At 31.4% G+C, this 15027-nt stretch overlaps 1 protein-coding gene across 1 annotated transcript; it reads right to left on the bottom strand.

Annotated features, from left to right (window-relative positions):
- Window positions 1–215: 215 nt before the first annotated feature.
- On the bottom strand, window positions 216–14523 carry LOC110651379 (SH3 domain-containing protein 1). Its single transcript, XM_058140661.1, has 10 exons — window positions 14220–14523; window positions 11924–12037; window positions 11612–11681; window positions 11385–11533; window positions 5065–5166; window positions 4794–4994; window positions 3123–3185; window positions 2758–2910; window positions 1164–1238; window positions 216–584 (listed from the first exon to the last, which is right to left on the bottom strand). The coding sequence occupies exons 1-10, from the start codon at window positions 14277–14279 to the stop codon at window positions 468–470; spliced, it is 1104 nt and encodes a 367-aa protein (XP_057996644.1). The 5' UTR covers window positions 14280–14523; the 3' UTR covers window positions 216–467.
- Between the last annotated feature and the right edge of the window lie 504 nt (window positions 14524–15027).

The raw sequence follows: 15027 nt of genomic DNA, 5'->3' as shown, positions 1-15027 counted from the left end.
AAAATTTTAATTATCCACTATATTACTTTTATTTATATATATATATATATATATATATATATATTTTAATTTAAGATCAATTCATATTAACTATTATTTTTTATTTTTTATTATAATATATTGAGTAAAATACAATTTAATAATAAACTATTCAACGGTCAAGTCTAGTAATAGAAGAAAGGCCTGATGTGGAGTTGCGTAGGAATATTAAGAAGTATTAAAGATATTTAATATTAATTATTAGCAATTCCTTTTTTTCAAACAAAATAATAATATACTGCACAGATACATCAAATTTCATGTACAAACTACAAACTGCACATTAGCTCTATTTTTTTTTCATATATAGAACCTTATTACACACCACCACGCGCCAAAAGAACCAGCATTCAGTGATGCTATTATATTTTACATAAAATGAAATTATCACAAAACTTTCCTGGAATGATCTGGTTTTGCAAACACGTTTAATTTTCTTGAACAATCTTGTCTGCTGGTGCTTTCTCCTGCTTTTCTATATATGCAGAGGGAAACCATCCTGCCTTACCTCTGCATTCTCCTTCAGACCACCCAGTTGGAGCCACCTTGTCATATTACACACCACAAATGAAAATGGTTAGGATAAAGGAAAAAATAGCAAACATGAATCCTAGGAGGAGAATAACAACATTAACAGAAGACCACAGGGAGCAGCCAGGCAGTTCAAAGGCCTGCTGTGATAGAAATTATTTAAAATTTTAATACATTTTCTAGTTTAGTGCCTAATCTTATGTTTTCTCTAATTAAGAGGATTTAAGAATTCCCAATGACCCAAATTACTGAAGTAGACGAAATCAAATAAAAAACCGATGCCAATTTTCACATCATTGCCACCATGACCACACCAATAACATTGCCACACACTTTATCACTTGACCACCGTCGACATCTTTTCTCACTAATGGACAATGAAGCATATTGAATTTGACCATAGTTCTTTTAAAAAATTCACACTTAGCTGAGCAAAATTATTTAGGCGTCCAAATAGAAATTCCCAAAATATTCAGGAAACATTAGTGCTATTATCCATCTACACTTTGAGATTTACAATATTTTCCAAGAAGTTTAACAGGTAAGTGAAGAATCTACAGGTAATTGCATGGATTAGAAAATGCAGAATTCACCTGACGAACCACGACATAATCATCCAGAAATAGACTCAACTCCCCTTCTGCTTGAGCATCAAATGCATGTATAACCTGCAATTTTGAAGGTTATAAAGGGAAAGGTAAAAAACCAACAGAAGTGGTAAATTAGGAAACCAATAAACTATACTTGATTAGTGAAAGTGCCAAACACAAGTATTAACCCTAGAATCACGTGCACACGAACTGAGGGGGAAAAAATGATTTCAATGGTAAATCACATTATGAGAATCACAGTTTGGAAATCAATAGTTGTGATCCAAATAAAAGAATACTTAATCAACCTAAACACTTCGTTACATTCCTTAATATTTTGTCTCCACCATTTTCAGACATTTTAAATGTTAGATCTTATGTTTTACTTTTCCTCTGCTTTTTGAAGTTCTCATGTTTAGTTCCATTTTTGTTGCTTTTATATAATTTGTAGGCCTCCATGTGAAAATATGAATTATAAGAAACAATATTTTTGGGGATAATCACGCCTAGCGCCCTGAAATTTGGGGTTTATTGCAAATGCAAACTGCATCTTATCCTTCAAAATGTTATAAAATCTATTCTAAAAACTTTGGTTCGGATTTCAATACCCACCCTCTATGAACTTTCTTTTGGAAATTTCTCTGATTCTCCCAAATAATTTTAGTTTGACAAAAATGGTTTAAAGTTCTAAATGTTCATAGAATAAACTTTAATTCAACACATGATTTATATTAGAATATTAGAATAAGTAAATATTGTGAGACAGATCTTGAAGAGAAGTTTTAGATATGAAGTTGAATATTTTTAATTGAAATTGACATGCTAATTATTGCTGTCAGTGAAAACTGAACTGAAACACAGATTTTTCTACTTGATAAATGTTTTATTTAAATTTCTCATTTTCAAGATTACATGGAAAATTGAACAACAGTTGGAGAACATAAACTTCAATTGTCAAGGTTAAATGATTTATAAAGTTAAAATTTGAAACTGTAACATTTCAATGCATAGAGTGAAATTTATATCTAAACCACAAAGTTCACAGTGTTGGATGTAATTTTCCTTTTTTAATTTTTGGGAATGGCACCTAGTCCTAATACTTCATAGGAGTTTTTCAATAAACTTCTAATGCTTTATTATTATTATTATTATTATTGAAGTCTTGGGATTATTAAAGCTCTTCATTGTCAGTGCTAAAATGGAGTATCTTGAAAATCTTCATTGTTCAATGTTGGATTCTGCTACTCAATGCCATATTTACTTTCCTTTTTTATTCAAATCTAAATGCTCAAACTAATAGCGTCATTTCAAGTACAAAGCATAGAGGAATGCTTCAATGACGCAAATGAAATGATATGATCATTTTGCTGATGAAATTACAACCTATATCAAACAATGTATCAATTTTAAATCAATCAAGAAGCAACATGGGATGCAAGCACATGCACACATTTCAAATCATGGATTGTGCAATCACAAATATATTGAGTAAATTATTTCAGGGATTTATTTTAATATATTTGTTTTCTTCCCCATGGGAGCAAAGTTTGACAGTTTGGAGAAGAAAATGGATATCTAAAGAGATCAAACGCCTTACCTTTGCTATGAAAAATGTGCCCTTTTGATTAATATGCATCTGATCGCCAGATCCATTTGAAGTAGTGTCTTGATGCACGGATGGGGTGTTCACATCTTGCTGAATGGTCACTGATTGTGATGAAGAATCATTTAATTGCTCCTCCAATATCATCTAACTCCAAAAATAAAAATTTTAAGTAGCAACAGTCATAATCTTCTGCATACATACATTGAACGCAGACTCTATTGACACTCAAAAAATGCCATAAGTTCAGGAGTACAAAACACATATATAAATAAATGAACAGATAGACATGAGTGCACACACAAATACATTGAGATTGAAAGAGAGATATTGCAGAGCCAGGGCGCATGGTTACAAACCTCAGCATGTAATTTATCTAAAATATCAAGAACATGTTGATGATAACATCTCTCGGCATCCACCTGAAAAATAATTTCATTTCAAATCCACATGCAGAAGAAATAAATGAGCTTGTACCACAACTAAGTATCAGTCAGTACCAAAAATATAGTTAAACAAGATGTTCATCAAACAAACAACCACAAAATGATATGTTTTACATTTGTCCATCATACCACCAGTATAGGAAAAGCACTTTCAGCACAACATACCAAATGAACAAAACCAATATAAAAAGAGCCTTACACCACGTAAACAATAGAATCAAAGACACAAACACATACTAGTTTAGTTTTTGGATAAAAATCAGTTGCTCGCTCTCTTCCACAACATCATGATGCAAGATATCAGTTCTCAACACCCAAGAGAATTTCATGAGGGATTTTTGTTAGGGGTGGGCAAGAGAAATCAATAGACCAAAGCACCAACCAAAAATCATAAAAACTGAACTGAAAAAGGGATTAACCAAACTAGCCAATTTCAAATGGTTCCGTATTTGGTTTTTATTTAAAAAAAAAAAAAAAAAAAAACTAATAGTTAACCGCAGCGACCAAAGTGTATACAAATCGTACATATTCTGATATTCAGCATAAGTACGTAATTTTTATAATATTTATTAACTTTCAATCTTAAATTTTTATATTGTACCTTAACTTTTTAATATGATATATATTAAATTTAAAAAAAAAAAGTGTAACATAATGATAATAAAAAATACATAGAGCTCTATTTCCTTGAGTACAATAAAATTTTTTGTGATAGAAAATAACCATTATTGAAAGTTTTTTAAGTGAAATCCAAGTTCAAATTAATTAATATAAACTCAATTTAGTTCACTAGTTAGAAATCTGATTAATCGTTGAACCAAAAAGATAAAAACTGAATGAAATGGTTAACCAATGTCGATGGCTAGGTTCAAAATTTTGCCCCATAAATTGGATAACCGAACCATGCCCATTCCTATTTTTTGTTGGTCTAGTGTAAGGGAGAGAAGACACAACAATTTTTCAAACTTCAAATGAATTTCTATGCAAGTGTTCATACCCTTTTTTCTAACCAAGTGCATTAATGTATAATCAAGTTGTGGAAAATGTATGATCATGGTTGCATACATGATGATACATAGTAGTAGAAGAGGGTACGTGCCAATGTGGCCTACATGTTCACCCAAGTTAGCCATGATTTTCAGAGAAAAAGGACCCCTAAAATCCACATTAACATTTTGATAGCAATAAACCACCAAATGATCTTGACTAGAAAAGCTTTATCCACTCAAGCACATGATAGAGGAAATTTAAAAAAACAAAAAAGTGCTAACATTACAACCACAAAGTATTACCTATGCATTTTTTAAAGCCCCAAAAAAAAAAATGGTGTAACTGCATTACATAACAGTATTGCCTTTATTTCATTTGAAGCACCAACCTCATTAAAACTCACATGCAATTGAATAGTGAGATAACCATAAAAAATAAACTAAAATAATAACTGCTAAATAATAGAAATAAAAGAACAGGCTGATGGTAATCAATAAAGAAAATCATTTGGCATTTCCTGCAACATGAAACACTCCATGTGTCATTCATTCAAAAACATGCAAAACAGAAAAGAAATGGGATCATTGACAATACCATTGCAAATAGACACTGAACAGTAATCTGTTGCTGCTGATTTTCAACTGACAACATGGCAGAAGTTGCTTCTTTCCCAAGTGCCGTAACTGTAGATTTAAGTTCAGTCAGCCTTGCTTCTGCACCTCGAAGTTTCATGCAATTCTCCGCAGATATATCAGATTCTCTAGTCTTTAATCGACGCCTCAATACTTCAGCGGCCTGAAGAGAAAATCTCTGTTATGAATCTATTATTTAAACCACCAAACACCCATGGCATGCCACAGATTACCTGGGCATCAACCTCTTGGCGGAGTTTTTCGTAACGATGGGTTAAATGGCGAGCATCCTCCAAAGGAGCTCCTGTTACTAATAACCGAAGAGGCTCAGAAACCTAAATATCAAAAGCCTGTAACACAATTAGAAACATAAAAAGAAATGGAAAGAATTTAAGTTCTCTGTAATAAAGAGCAACCTAAAAATTTCTAACCTCTTCAATGTTGATTCTTAGTACCATACAAAAAAAGTAGATAATTTACAGCATTGGCAGAACAAAAAAATAATAATGCTACTAATGACAACACTACTAGCACACCATGCATGGTGTCCATCTTAGTCATATACTTGTGCATCTTTACATTTTCTTATTATGCTATCATCACATACCTTAGTTTCTTCGGTTAATTTCACTTGTCGTCCCTCAACTTAAGTAGTTGTATCAATATCTCCCTCAATTTCAAATTGCACCATAAAAATCCACGAACTTCAATTTGAATATCACTAAAACTTCTATGACCTACTATTACAGGTTTCCATATTAACTTATGGCTAAGTTTCACTCATCATCCCTCAACTTAAATATACGTATCCTAGTTGTCCCTCAACTTTATAGTCAATTTAAATTTTAAAATTTTCATTTATTTTCAATTTATATAAAATAAAATCATAGTTTTAGAAATAGTTTAATATTTTATAAATTTTTATAATTAATTAATTATTTAATTTATCATATAAAAATATTATCTTTACATATATTATTTTTTAATTCTTTTTTAGGTTAATATCTAAAAGATTTATATCTAATTTATCTTAATTTCTTTAGTTTTATTTTAATGTAAAAAAAATTAATAACATATAATTATTTTACTTTATTTGAAAATATTTAAATTCTAATTAAGTATGAATGATTTTATTTTTTTATATAGGTTGATATTGTATATAGTTTTTGCATTTATTTCTTAAATTTATATCTGATCTTAATTATTATTTAGTACATTTTGTATTAAAATTATTTATATAATAAATTAAAGTTTAAAGATTCTTGTGAGATAAATTAAAGTTGAAAGATGTGTGTAGTATATTTATCACAGTTGAGGAACAATAAGTGAAATTTAACCATAAGTTAATATGGAAACCTATAATAGCAGGTAACAAAGAGTTTAATGATACTCAAATTAAAGTTCAAGGAATTTTATGATACAAATTAAAGTTGAGGGACATTACTGATACAAACAACTAAGTTAAGGGACTATAAGTGAAATTAAACTAGGTTCTTCTTAACATCAATAGCCATGTGACAGCCACCCATTCTACATGCTAAGTACTAATCCCTTACATTCAAATGCTATACAAGCTTTCTCATATCTTATGTATTTTCAATATGAGAACCTTTTACAAAAACCACTCCTTATATAAGCACAAGGCACAATTAGAATAGCACACACTAGTTAGGCTCTACTAATATGGACATAACATGTTCTTCAAACATGTAATTAATGTATGACACAAAGTAAATAAGTAGAGGGCCAAGGGTCACATTGTGGTGGCTTGGCTTAGTAGAGGGCTGAAACATACATGGCAAACACAAGGCAAGTAGGATTTTGCAAAACATGAGGCGTTAGAATTAAAGTGTTAGGTGGAGGGACCTAAACACTCTACAAATCTTGTATATAGTTATTATAGAAAAAATAAACCAGGCCTAATTCCACCTCAAAAGTTAGCTCAAAGGGAGGAGAGTTGCCAAGTCTTATATATAGCACAAATACCTTATCCCAAACCAACAACTCACCCTTCTCACGCTCAGACATGAACATCTGGAGCGTGAAATTTGCAAGCAAATATATATACAGGTGACCCACTACTAAAGTAGGGTAGGCTCTGATACCATATAAAGAAAATGAACCAGACCTAACTCCACCCTAAAAACTAGCTCAAAGGGAGGAGGGTTGACAAGTATTATATATAGCACAAATACATTTACAGGTTGCACTTGAGAAGGGAGTGTTAGGATTATAAATCCCACATCGGGAAAGTATAAACATAAAATGGTAAATATAAGCTGTTAGATTGTAACATCGACTTAGCTAGTTATTTTGATATACAAAATAATTTAATCACTTATATAAGTCCAAATTAAAATGAATTAAATTATAATTTAACCAACACTCTCTCCAAATTTGACATGGTATCAGAACCCGAACTGGGTTGTGGGTTTCAGTCACCCATAAGACTGTACAATCGAGTCCGTATTGGGTTAAAAATATAAATTAATTATCAAATAACAACCATATAGTTGCACTTGAGAGGAGAATATTGGGATTATAAATCTTACATCAGGAAAGTATAAACATAAAAGGGTAAATATAAGCAATTAGATTGCAACATTGACTTGGGTCGTCATTTTAATGTGTAAAGCAATTTAATTACTTATATAAGTCCAAATTAAAATGAATTAAATTGTAATTTGACCACCACTCTCTCCAAATTTAACAGTTATATATATTTTCAAAGTGCGATCTCTCTAAATCTGGTTAAAAAGCTAGTCTTTCCACAACCTTACAAACTTACAGAATTTTTTTAGCTTTTAGGCAGGAAAATAGAATTTCTTGTAATATCTAAATCCAGCAGAAACATTAAAATGCAGTTATCTCAAATCTGGTTTAAATTCTGCAATTCCCTTAAATGGCATAAATGCATGGGCAACATATACATATACACACACATAACTTTGTTCCAGGCTATTCAGAACAAAGTGTGTTGCTTAACCAAAAGCATAAAGCAAGCCATGCGAGATGGATTCATTTGGTCAAGCTGACTAGAGTTGCCTTTATATAGGCCACTGCTTCCAACATTAGGAATCCAAGGTTGTAATTACAAAGGATTGGGTTAAATTTCGATCTACAAAGAACATCAACGGAGTTGGACGTTTAACCATTTTGGTTACATTTACCCCACTCCAGCCCCCTCCCTCTTCCTCTTAGGAGAAGTTTGATTAGTACTGCCTCTGACCACAGGAACATCTACATTGGAAATTATGGCTCCTATATTTCAATTAAAAATAAAAGAAAAAACTACAACAATAACACTGACGGACCACTGTTGTAGAATAGAAGGATGTAGGTAATTAAAGGTAATGCAACCCTTCCTCCTCTCATGAGACCCAATCTCTTCCTCTTTTCATTTCTCCACTTTTCATAAACTTCATCCCCCAGGTTTGTTTTAAAGCGAAGAACTAATAGTTTTTGGAATTTAAGAGGCTTCATTTGACATTTTTCTTTTAAATTTTTTAGGTATTATTTGTTTTAAACTGCTATAGATTATTACATCCAAAAGATTGTAATGTTACTTGAGCAATATGGCTAGATGTATTATATACTGAAAATAAATTATAATTTGAAGTTTAAATATTTCATATTTATTTATAGAAACTAAAAATTCAAGCAATATAATGGTCAATTACAAAGGATATGTTATTGAAAATATTGAATACATTACAGGTTATTTGACATATAGGTAAAATTTATTAATTTAAAAATGATTTAGCTTTATATCTTTACAATATAAGTAATTAAAGTTTCTTACATATGCATAATAATTATATATAAACATTGGATCTTGGTCAATTTGAGTTAATTTTAAGTTTGCTACATAATTGTTGATAATTTTTTGTTTTTGGATCATTTTAATTAATTTTATATGAAAAAAAAATCTTTAGCCATGTAATTAATAATTCCTACTTAATTCTTACTTAAGAAAAAGTTCAAGTACCACAATCCAATATAATCAATGCCATGAGAACTTGACAAATACCTGTTTTTAAATGATGTTATGTGCATAGAGCCAAATGTGTTTCACTATGAAGGATAAAGGAACAACCACATTACAGTCTAGGAATGTTCCTTTATATAGCTAGAGAAAAAAAAAGATTACAAAAATATCTTTCATGGTTAAAAATCCCTAGAGGCCAACAATACTATACTATACCACTACATCATCCACCTGTCTACTAATGGACTTAAAAAAATGTTGCATATCAAATACAACAAACCCAACCCATCCCCCATACATCTTCTTTAAATATAGTAGCATAAATTCAACCCGTTTGTTATTGAAAAAGGTACATTTTCCCAGATATTAGAAAACAACTGCAAAGGCAAAATTTAAGAGATTTTGGTAATCTACATATATAATTATATGTTTATGAAAACGAGTAATTTGGACAAAACTAAGCATGTAAAATAAATCATGTCCATAACATAATACAAATTAGCAAAAGAAACATAAACACTATCAAAGCCTTAATCATGAATTAAATTGCCAAGAAATAAACTAAACTCATTCCAACTAGAAAAAAAAAACTGCTGCATGTAACAATCTAAAAAAGAAAAAAAATATATTACTTAGAAGTGGTGTTATTTAATGAAACAAATGAAAAACCCAACTTCTCAAGAAAATGAAAATATCCACAACAATTACAGTGAGTCATCCATTTGAGATGTAAATTCATTAAAAATTTAAAATAATTCAGAAAAATATCAAAGTAAAGAGACATTAAGAAAAATGTTTAATTTTAGGAATATAACAAAAAATTGAAAAAATTAAAGTTACAACATTATTTGAAGGCAGAAAAATAGACAAATAATATTCAACTCAAAACCCCTACTGTTAATCTGATTAGGGTCATTCCATGCATATCAAAATTAGGCTAAATTTCACAAGTTTTTTAAACTTAGCCTACTTAGGGCATTGTAACAACGTTAACCCCAAATATTAATTTGCAACATAAAACTCTCCCAATATTAATTTAGTGAATATAAAATCCTTCTGACCTTTAATAGCTGGAGGTCTGCAGGTAATATGCTCACCTGGCATGTTAAAAATTATTTAAAAAAAAAAAATCCTCACCATCTACCTTTGTATCACCTATCACCATCTCCCTAACCTACCCACCATCTCCCTCTTCCTCTAATCAAGGTCAGCTGACCATTTTTCCCAGAAAAAACACAATCTCAAATATAATTCCAAACCAACAACTCAACAAACACAAAGGGGAGAGAGTTTTACAATTTATTTTTCCTCAAAATAACCAGTAGCTACAAATTCTCCATCAACTTATACACCAGCAACATTACACAACTAAATCCAGAAATATACACTAGCAATAAATTCTCCCTCAACATATATACTAGCAACTATCACCCAAACTCACCAATCTTGGTGAAATCCAAATTATTGGATAAATTAATCCAAAAAGAATAAGTGCAGAACCCAAAACAATAGACTCACTAGAACAAAACCCCCATCCTAAGTCCCCTTTCCCACTCTGAAAAAACCCAAATCCCAACCCAGGTTCATCAAAATCACGCTGTAAGGTGCAAAGCCCAAGGCCAGAGGGATAAAATCAAAGTGCTATAGATGGTGAATTCTCCAGGCTTGATTGCCAACCTGCATGAGCTTCTCTGTAATAATATTTGCAGCTTCCATGTAACTAGAGCCTAGAGGGCGGCAATGGTGGAGATTCAGTGGCTATGATGTTCTCCACTCTCCAATTGTGGCATGAATTATCCTGGGCATATCCACTTAAGGAAGAAAGCGGTATGATAAAAAGGAAGATTGAAGAATGGAACTAGAAGGGAAAGACTTTGATTGCGTTGTGTCTTGGGCAAGTGGTATAAAGAGAGAGAGGAAAGGAGAGTAACCAGAAGAATGACAACAGAAGTTCAATGGAGGTTGAAATGGGGTAGCCAGTAGGGGAAGAAGAGCAGCATATATTGAAATAGAATCGGGAAGTTCAATGAAGGAAATGGTGGGTGGCAGCGAAAGAGAGAGGGGAGAGGTGCACAGGTGGGGAGGTGAATGGATTTTAATTTCAATGTATTTAAGACTTTTCACAGCCGACCCCAAATTTTTGGGATAAAGGTTTAGTTGAGTTGAGTTGAGTTGAGTATTTAAGACTTTTCACGTTTTATTATCGGAAAACCTGATGTTAAAGGTCAAAAGGGTTTTTATGTTCGCTAAATTAATGTTGGGGATGTTTTATGTTACATATTGAATTTTAAGGACAACAGTCTTACAACACCCTAAATTCAGGAATGACGAGTGAAATTTACCCTTTCTATTAATATTGGTTATAAGGCTTGCCCCATACGAAGAACACTCAAGTACATTGCCTTCATGCGTTAGACAAGCAGGTTCATGTATTTGTAGATATTTGCAAATACAAGTATGTGAAAATGTAATATCCCATGAATGAAGTTGTTGTAATGATCTTTGTAAGATGGGTGTCAAAGAACTATGAGAAAACTGATAAAATTGAAAAAGAGAGGAATTCACCTGATCACCAAGGATTGCAAGGAAAGTTTCCCTCTCATTTTCCATTAAATTATGTGATGTACCAAATTGAAGTACAGATCTTGCAACATACGAATTTGTGCATTGATTATCAGCTCCATATTTGCAACAATCTTCAGCCAACTTTCTTGCTAAAATATTTGGGTGAGATTTCATCCATCAGCATTGTAAAGCAAATGAATGCAGAGAAAAGGCAAAATCATACTCACCTATCTCCATTTGCTTTGAACTTGCAGATACAAATCCTTCAATGCTACGAACAATATTCTTCTGAAAATGCTGTGGAACATAAGAAATTTTAAGACTTTGGTCCAATTAATACATCATCTCATCGAATATATATATATATATATATATATATATATATATATATATATATATATATATATGAAGCTAATTTTATCTATGATTGATGTATTAGATGTTGTTGCCTGAGACAAACAAAAAGAAACCTGAATCTTTGAAATATGGTCAAAGTGTAATTAAATAAAATAAAACAATTACATGTCCAAATATTGTACCTTAGCTGACCTTGTGGAATTGTATAGATTTTGAAGTTGTTGATAACACTGAAATTCAGCTTCATCAACAGTAACAGTTTCATTACCAAAATGCCCCAAATGTTTCAATACAGCCTGCAAAATGATGAGCATTTAAAACAAGGATTAAATTGAAGTTATGAATGAAATGAATCACGCTGAGTCTTATCATGCTAACAACTCATTTTCATGTGCCCTGTTATTCTTTATTACTGATACAAACCCACCTTTTCCTCCATTGATTTTTCAATAAAACATGGTGATACAATTAATGTGAATAAAAAACTTGAGTTTTATACCTCCAGATGCAGATATTAATACAATTGGAAAAATAAATTATTGCACATCCTCAGCAGGAAAAGAAAAGAATGCAAAAATGTAATAAAGAGTAATATAATCTAATCACTAAAAGTTTAAATCAAAATTTATTAGTCATCCAACTAGAATTTTCTTTCGTAAGTGGCACTCTATCTAAAAGCCACGTATATTTTAACCAGGGTGGGTCAGACATTAACCCAACATAAACAGGCTTTCAGTAGGTAACAATAAGCATAAAATGTTATCACATATGACAAATCCTAATAAAAAATTATCAGGGTGGTTCCCTACTTGAATGCATAGCATTGGAGACCAAGTGCCATAAAATGGGCAAGAGGGTAGAAAATTCACCAAAATTGTTGCGAGAACATTGGAGTTTCATAGGCAAGGGTTGCACATTTTGGGATGAGTGTAAGTAAAGAAGTTACTCTGAGAAATTAAGACATCTCATAAGTGATGCAGCACATTGGGCAATAGCATACCATAATTCCCTAGAAGTTATATAAGACCAATATGTTGTTAAGGGATAGATGAAGGGTGAGAAAAGAACAGACATGTCAGCCCTCGTATTTCTCATACAGTATTGAACAATAAAAAATTGTGAATTCAGATTTATGGCTGTAGTGTCTGATATAGGATGATATGCGCATTGGTCTGATATAACAACAGCAGTTATGTAACAGCTACTATTGATGTAAAGACCCAAAAAACTACAACCATTTCTTCTCATGCTGATAACCTTACCATCACTGACCCAGTAATTGTAAAACACCTCTTCTCCTCTCTTTCTTTCATTTCAGCCTTTTGATTCTAGTTTTAGCATTTAAAAAAAAAAAAAAAAACACTACTATTTTGACTTCAGAATGCTTCATTTGCTCAATTACAAGTCGTGCTTTAAAAACTTTATGCAAAATAAGGTATTATTTGGTCCCTTTTTTAGTTATTTGGCTAGGGTTATAAATTTTTAGATCTTCATCTTGATGATTATTGCATATTTAGTTTTTCCATATTGATTAAAAAAAATACAACAGCATAGGATGATAAAATCCAATATGATCCAAAACAGCAATCAAATCTGATACTGCTACAGGAACCATTTTTTAAAAACCTAGATATATGCAAGTAAAGAACATAGTCCATTAAGTTAGGGCATCCTGATAAGTGATGGCTACAGTGGCACCTAGTACCTAGATATGGTAAGAAATAGGCAAGGGCCTCTATACCATCTATTGGGTCTCACTCTCACCGCCTCATAGCTTAAACCTTAGGGTTAGTTTGGGTGTTCTAACACAGAACTAGAGCCCCCCACACCAAATGTGGGGGTGAAGCTTATGATTTAGGGTTGTATGATGTATCTCTTATGTTGGGTGGGTTTCAGGTAATTGTATGTAATCTAAAATTGCTTTAGAAGCATATTAGGACATTCATATGGGGTAAAAATCCTAGTGAATATGATGCAATTAAGGAAGGGAGGGAGGTGGAATTCAATTTTTGAGGCAATTATTCGTGTCTAGAGAACCCCAAAAAAAAAAAATTATAGCTGGTGGATAAATCAAACTATCCTACATCAAGGGATCAAGCTGAAGTCACCTATTCATAGATTTCATTACTTTTTGAAATTTTTTTTTTCATACAGAAAAATAAAAATACAAAGCTACTTGCCAAAATAAGCAACAGGAAAATCATCATAAGTAAGAGGATAGGAAGAGAATCCCCCCAAATTGCCAAGCCCATAGGAATTGAAACCTAACTTCGCAAGAAATTCGGCGCAGAAATTCCCTTTGCCTTAACTCCATAATATTTAATACAAAGTGTAATTTTTTTTTCTTTTTCACAAATAAAAATTAAATTACAGAATTCAAATTCTTTTACACTATGTTGAATTAAACAGAGTCGCTAACTGAATCATCCATTAACACAAATCACCAACCAGTTTAAAAAAAAAATTAAAAGAACTCACTTGCTGTTGCTTGGCAACTTGCTCTCTAAGCCTAGCAGCTTGCTTCTTGATGGCCTCCATATGAAAACAGGAGTACAGCAAGTAACAACTATGATAAAGCAATCCGTAATAACTGAATTAGACGTAGTGATCAGTGTTTTGCAGAGGAGAAATCAAGCAATTACGTGCATATGAGAGGAGATTGAAGAACTTTCGCATCTCATCGGCCTAAAAAGAGAGAAAACTTTGATCTCATCTTTTTATCTTCCCTTTCAAACGATAACAGATACTCAAAATGGAAACTGTCGTTCTCTTTCCGCACAATTAATGGTAAGAATTTTCGAAGAAAGCGACCATGGTCGGGAGACGCACGTGCTAACATAAGCGCTCGGGTTAGAATTTCTTTTTTTTTTTAAGCTATTTAATCCTTCACTCCTTTTTTATTTTTAATAAATTGAATTTAGAATAAATTCATATTAACAAATAAATAAATTTAAATATTTTTTAAAAAATAATAATTAATTTTAAAATAAATTTAAAATAAATTTTAATTAAATTTAAGATGAATTTAAATTTTAAAAATATAATTTTTTTAAATACTTTACTCGTTATTGTTGCTAACTTAAATGTTTTAATTTGTAGGATGTTTTAACTCGTTATTGTATATATTAACTTGAAACCCAAAAGAATCTAAACACAACGTAAGAATATAATGATGAAGATTGAAGCTAATGAGAGTATTTTAATGCCTATTTGACATTACATTTAAAAAATCAAAATTAGAGGTAAGTATTATTCGGTTTAAATTAAATAAATTAAATTAAAGTGT

This window comes from Hevea brasiliensis, chromosome 18, assembly GCF_030052815.1.
Source record: "Hevea brasiliensis isolate MT/VB/25A 57/8 chromosome 18, ASM3005281v1, whole genome shotgun sequence".
NCBI lineage: Eukaryota > Viridiplantae > Streptophyta > Magnoliopsida > Malpighiales > Euphorbiaceae > Hevea > Hevea brasiliensis.
Note: the sequence above shows the minus strand (reverse complement) of the source record. Positions and strands in the feature narration are given on the sequence as shown.

Coding starts and splice junctions, on each gene's coding strand:
- LOC110651379 (XM_058140661.1), bottom strand. CDS start 14,279: ATGGAGGCCATCAAGAAGCAAGCTGCTAGGCTTAGAGAGCAAGTTGCC. Junction 11,534..11,611: donor TTCAAAGCAAATGGAGATAG/GTGAGTATGATT, acceptor CAAATATTTTAG/CAAGAAAGTTGGCTGAAGAT. Junction 2,911..3,122: donor TAGATAAATTACATGCTGAG/GTTTGTAACCAT, acceptor TTTTGGAGTTAG/ATGATATTGGAGGAGCAATT.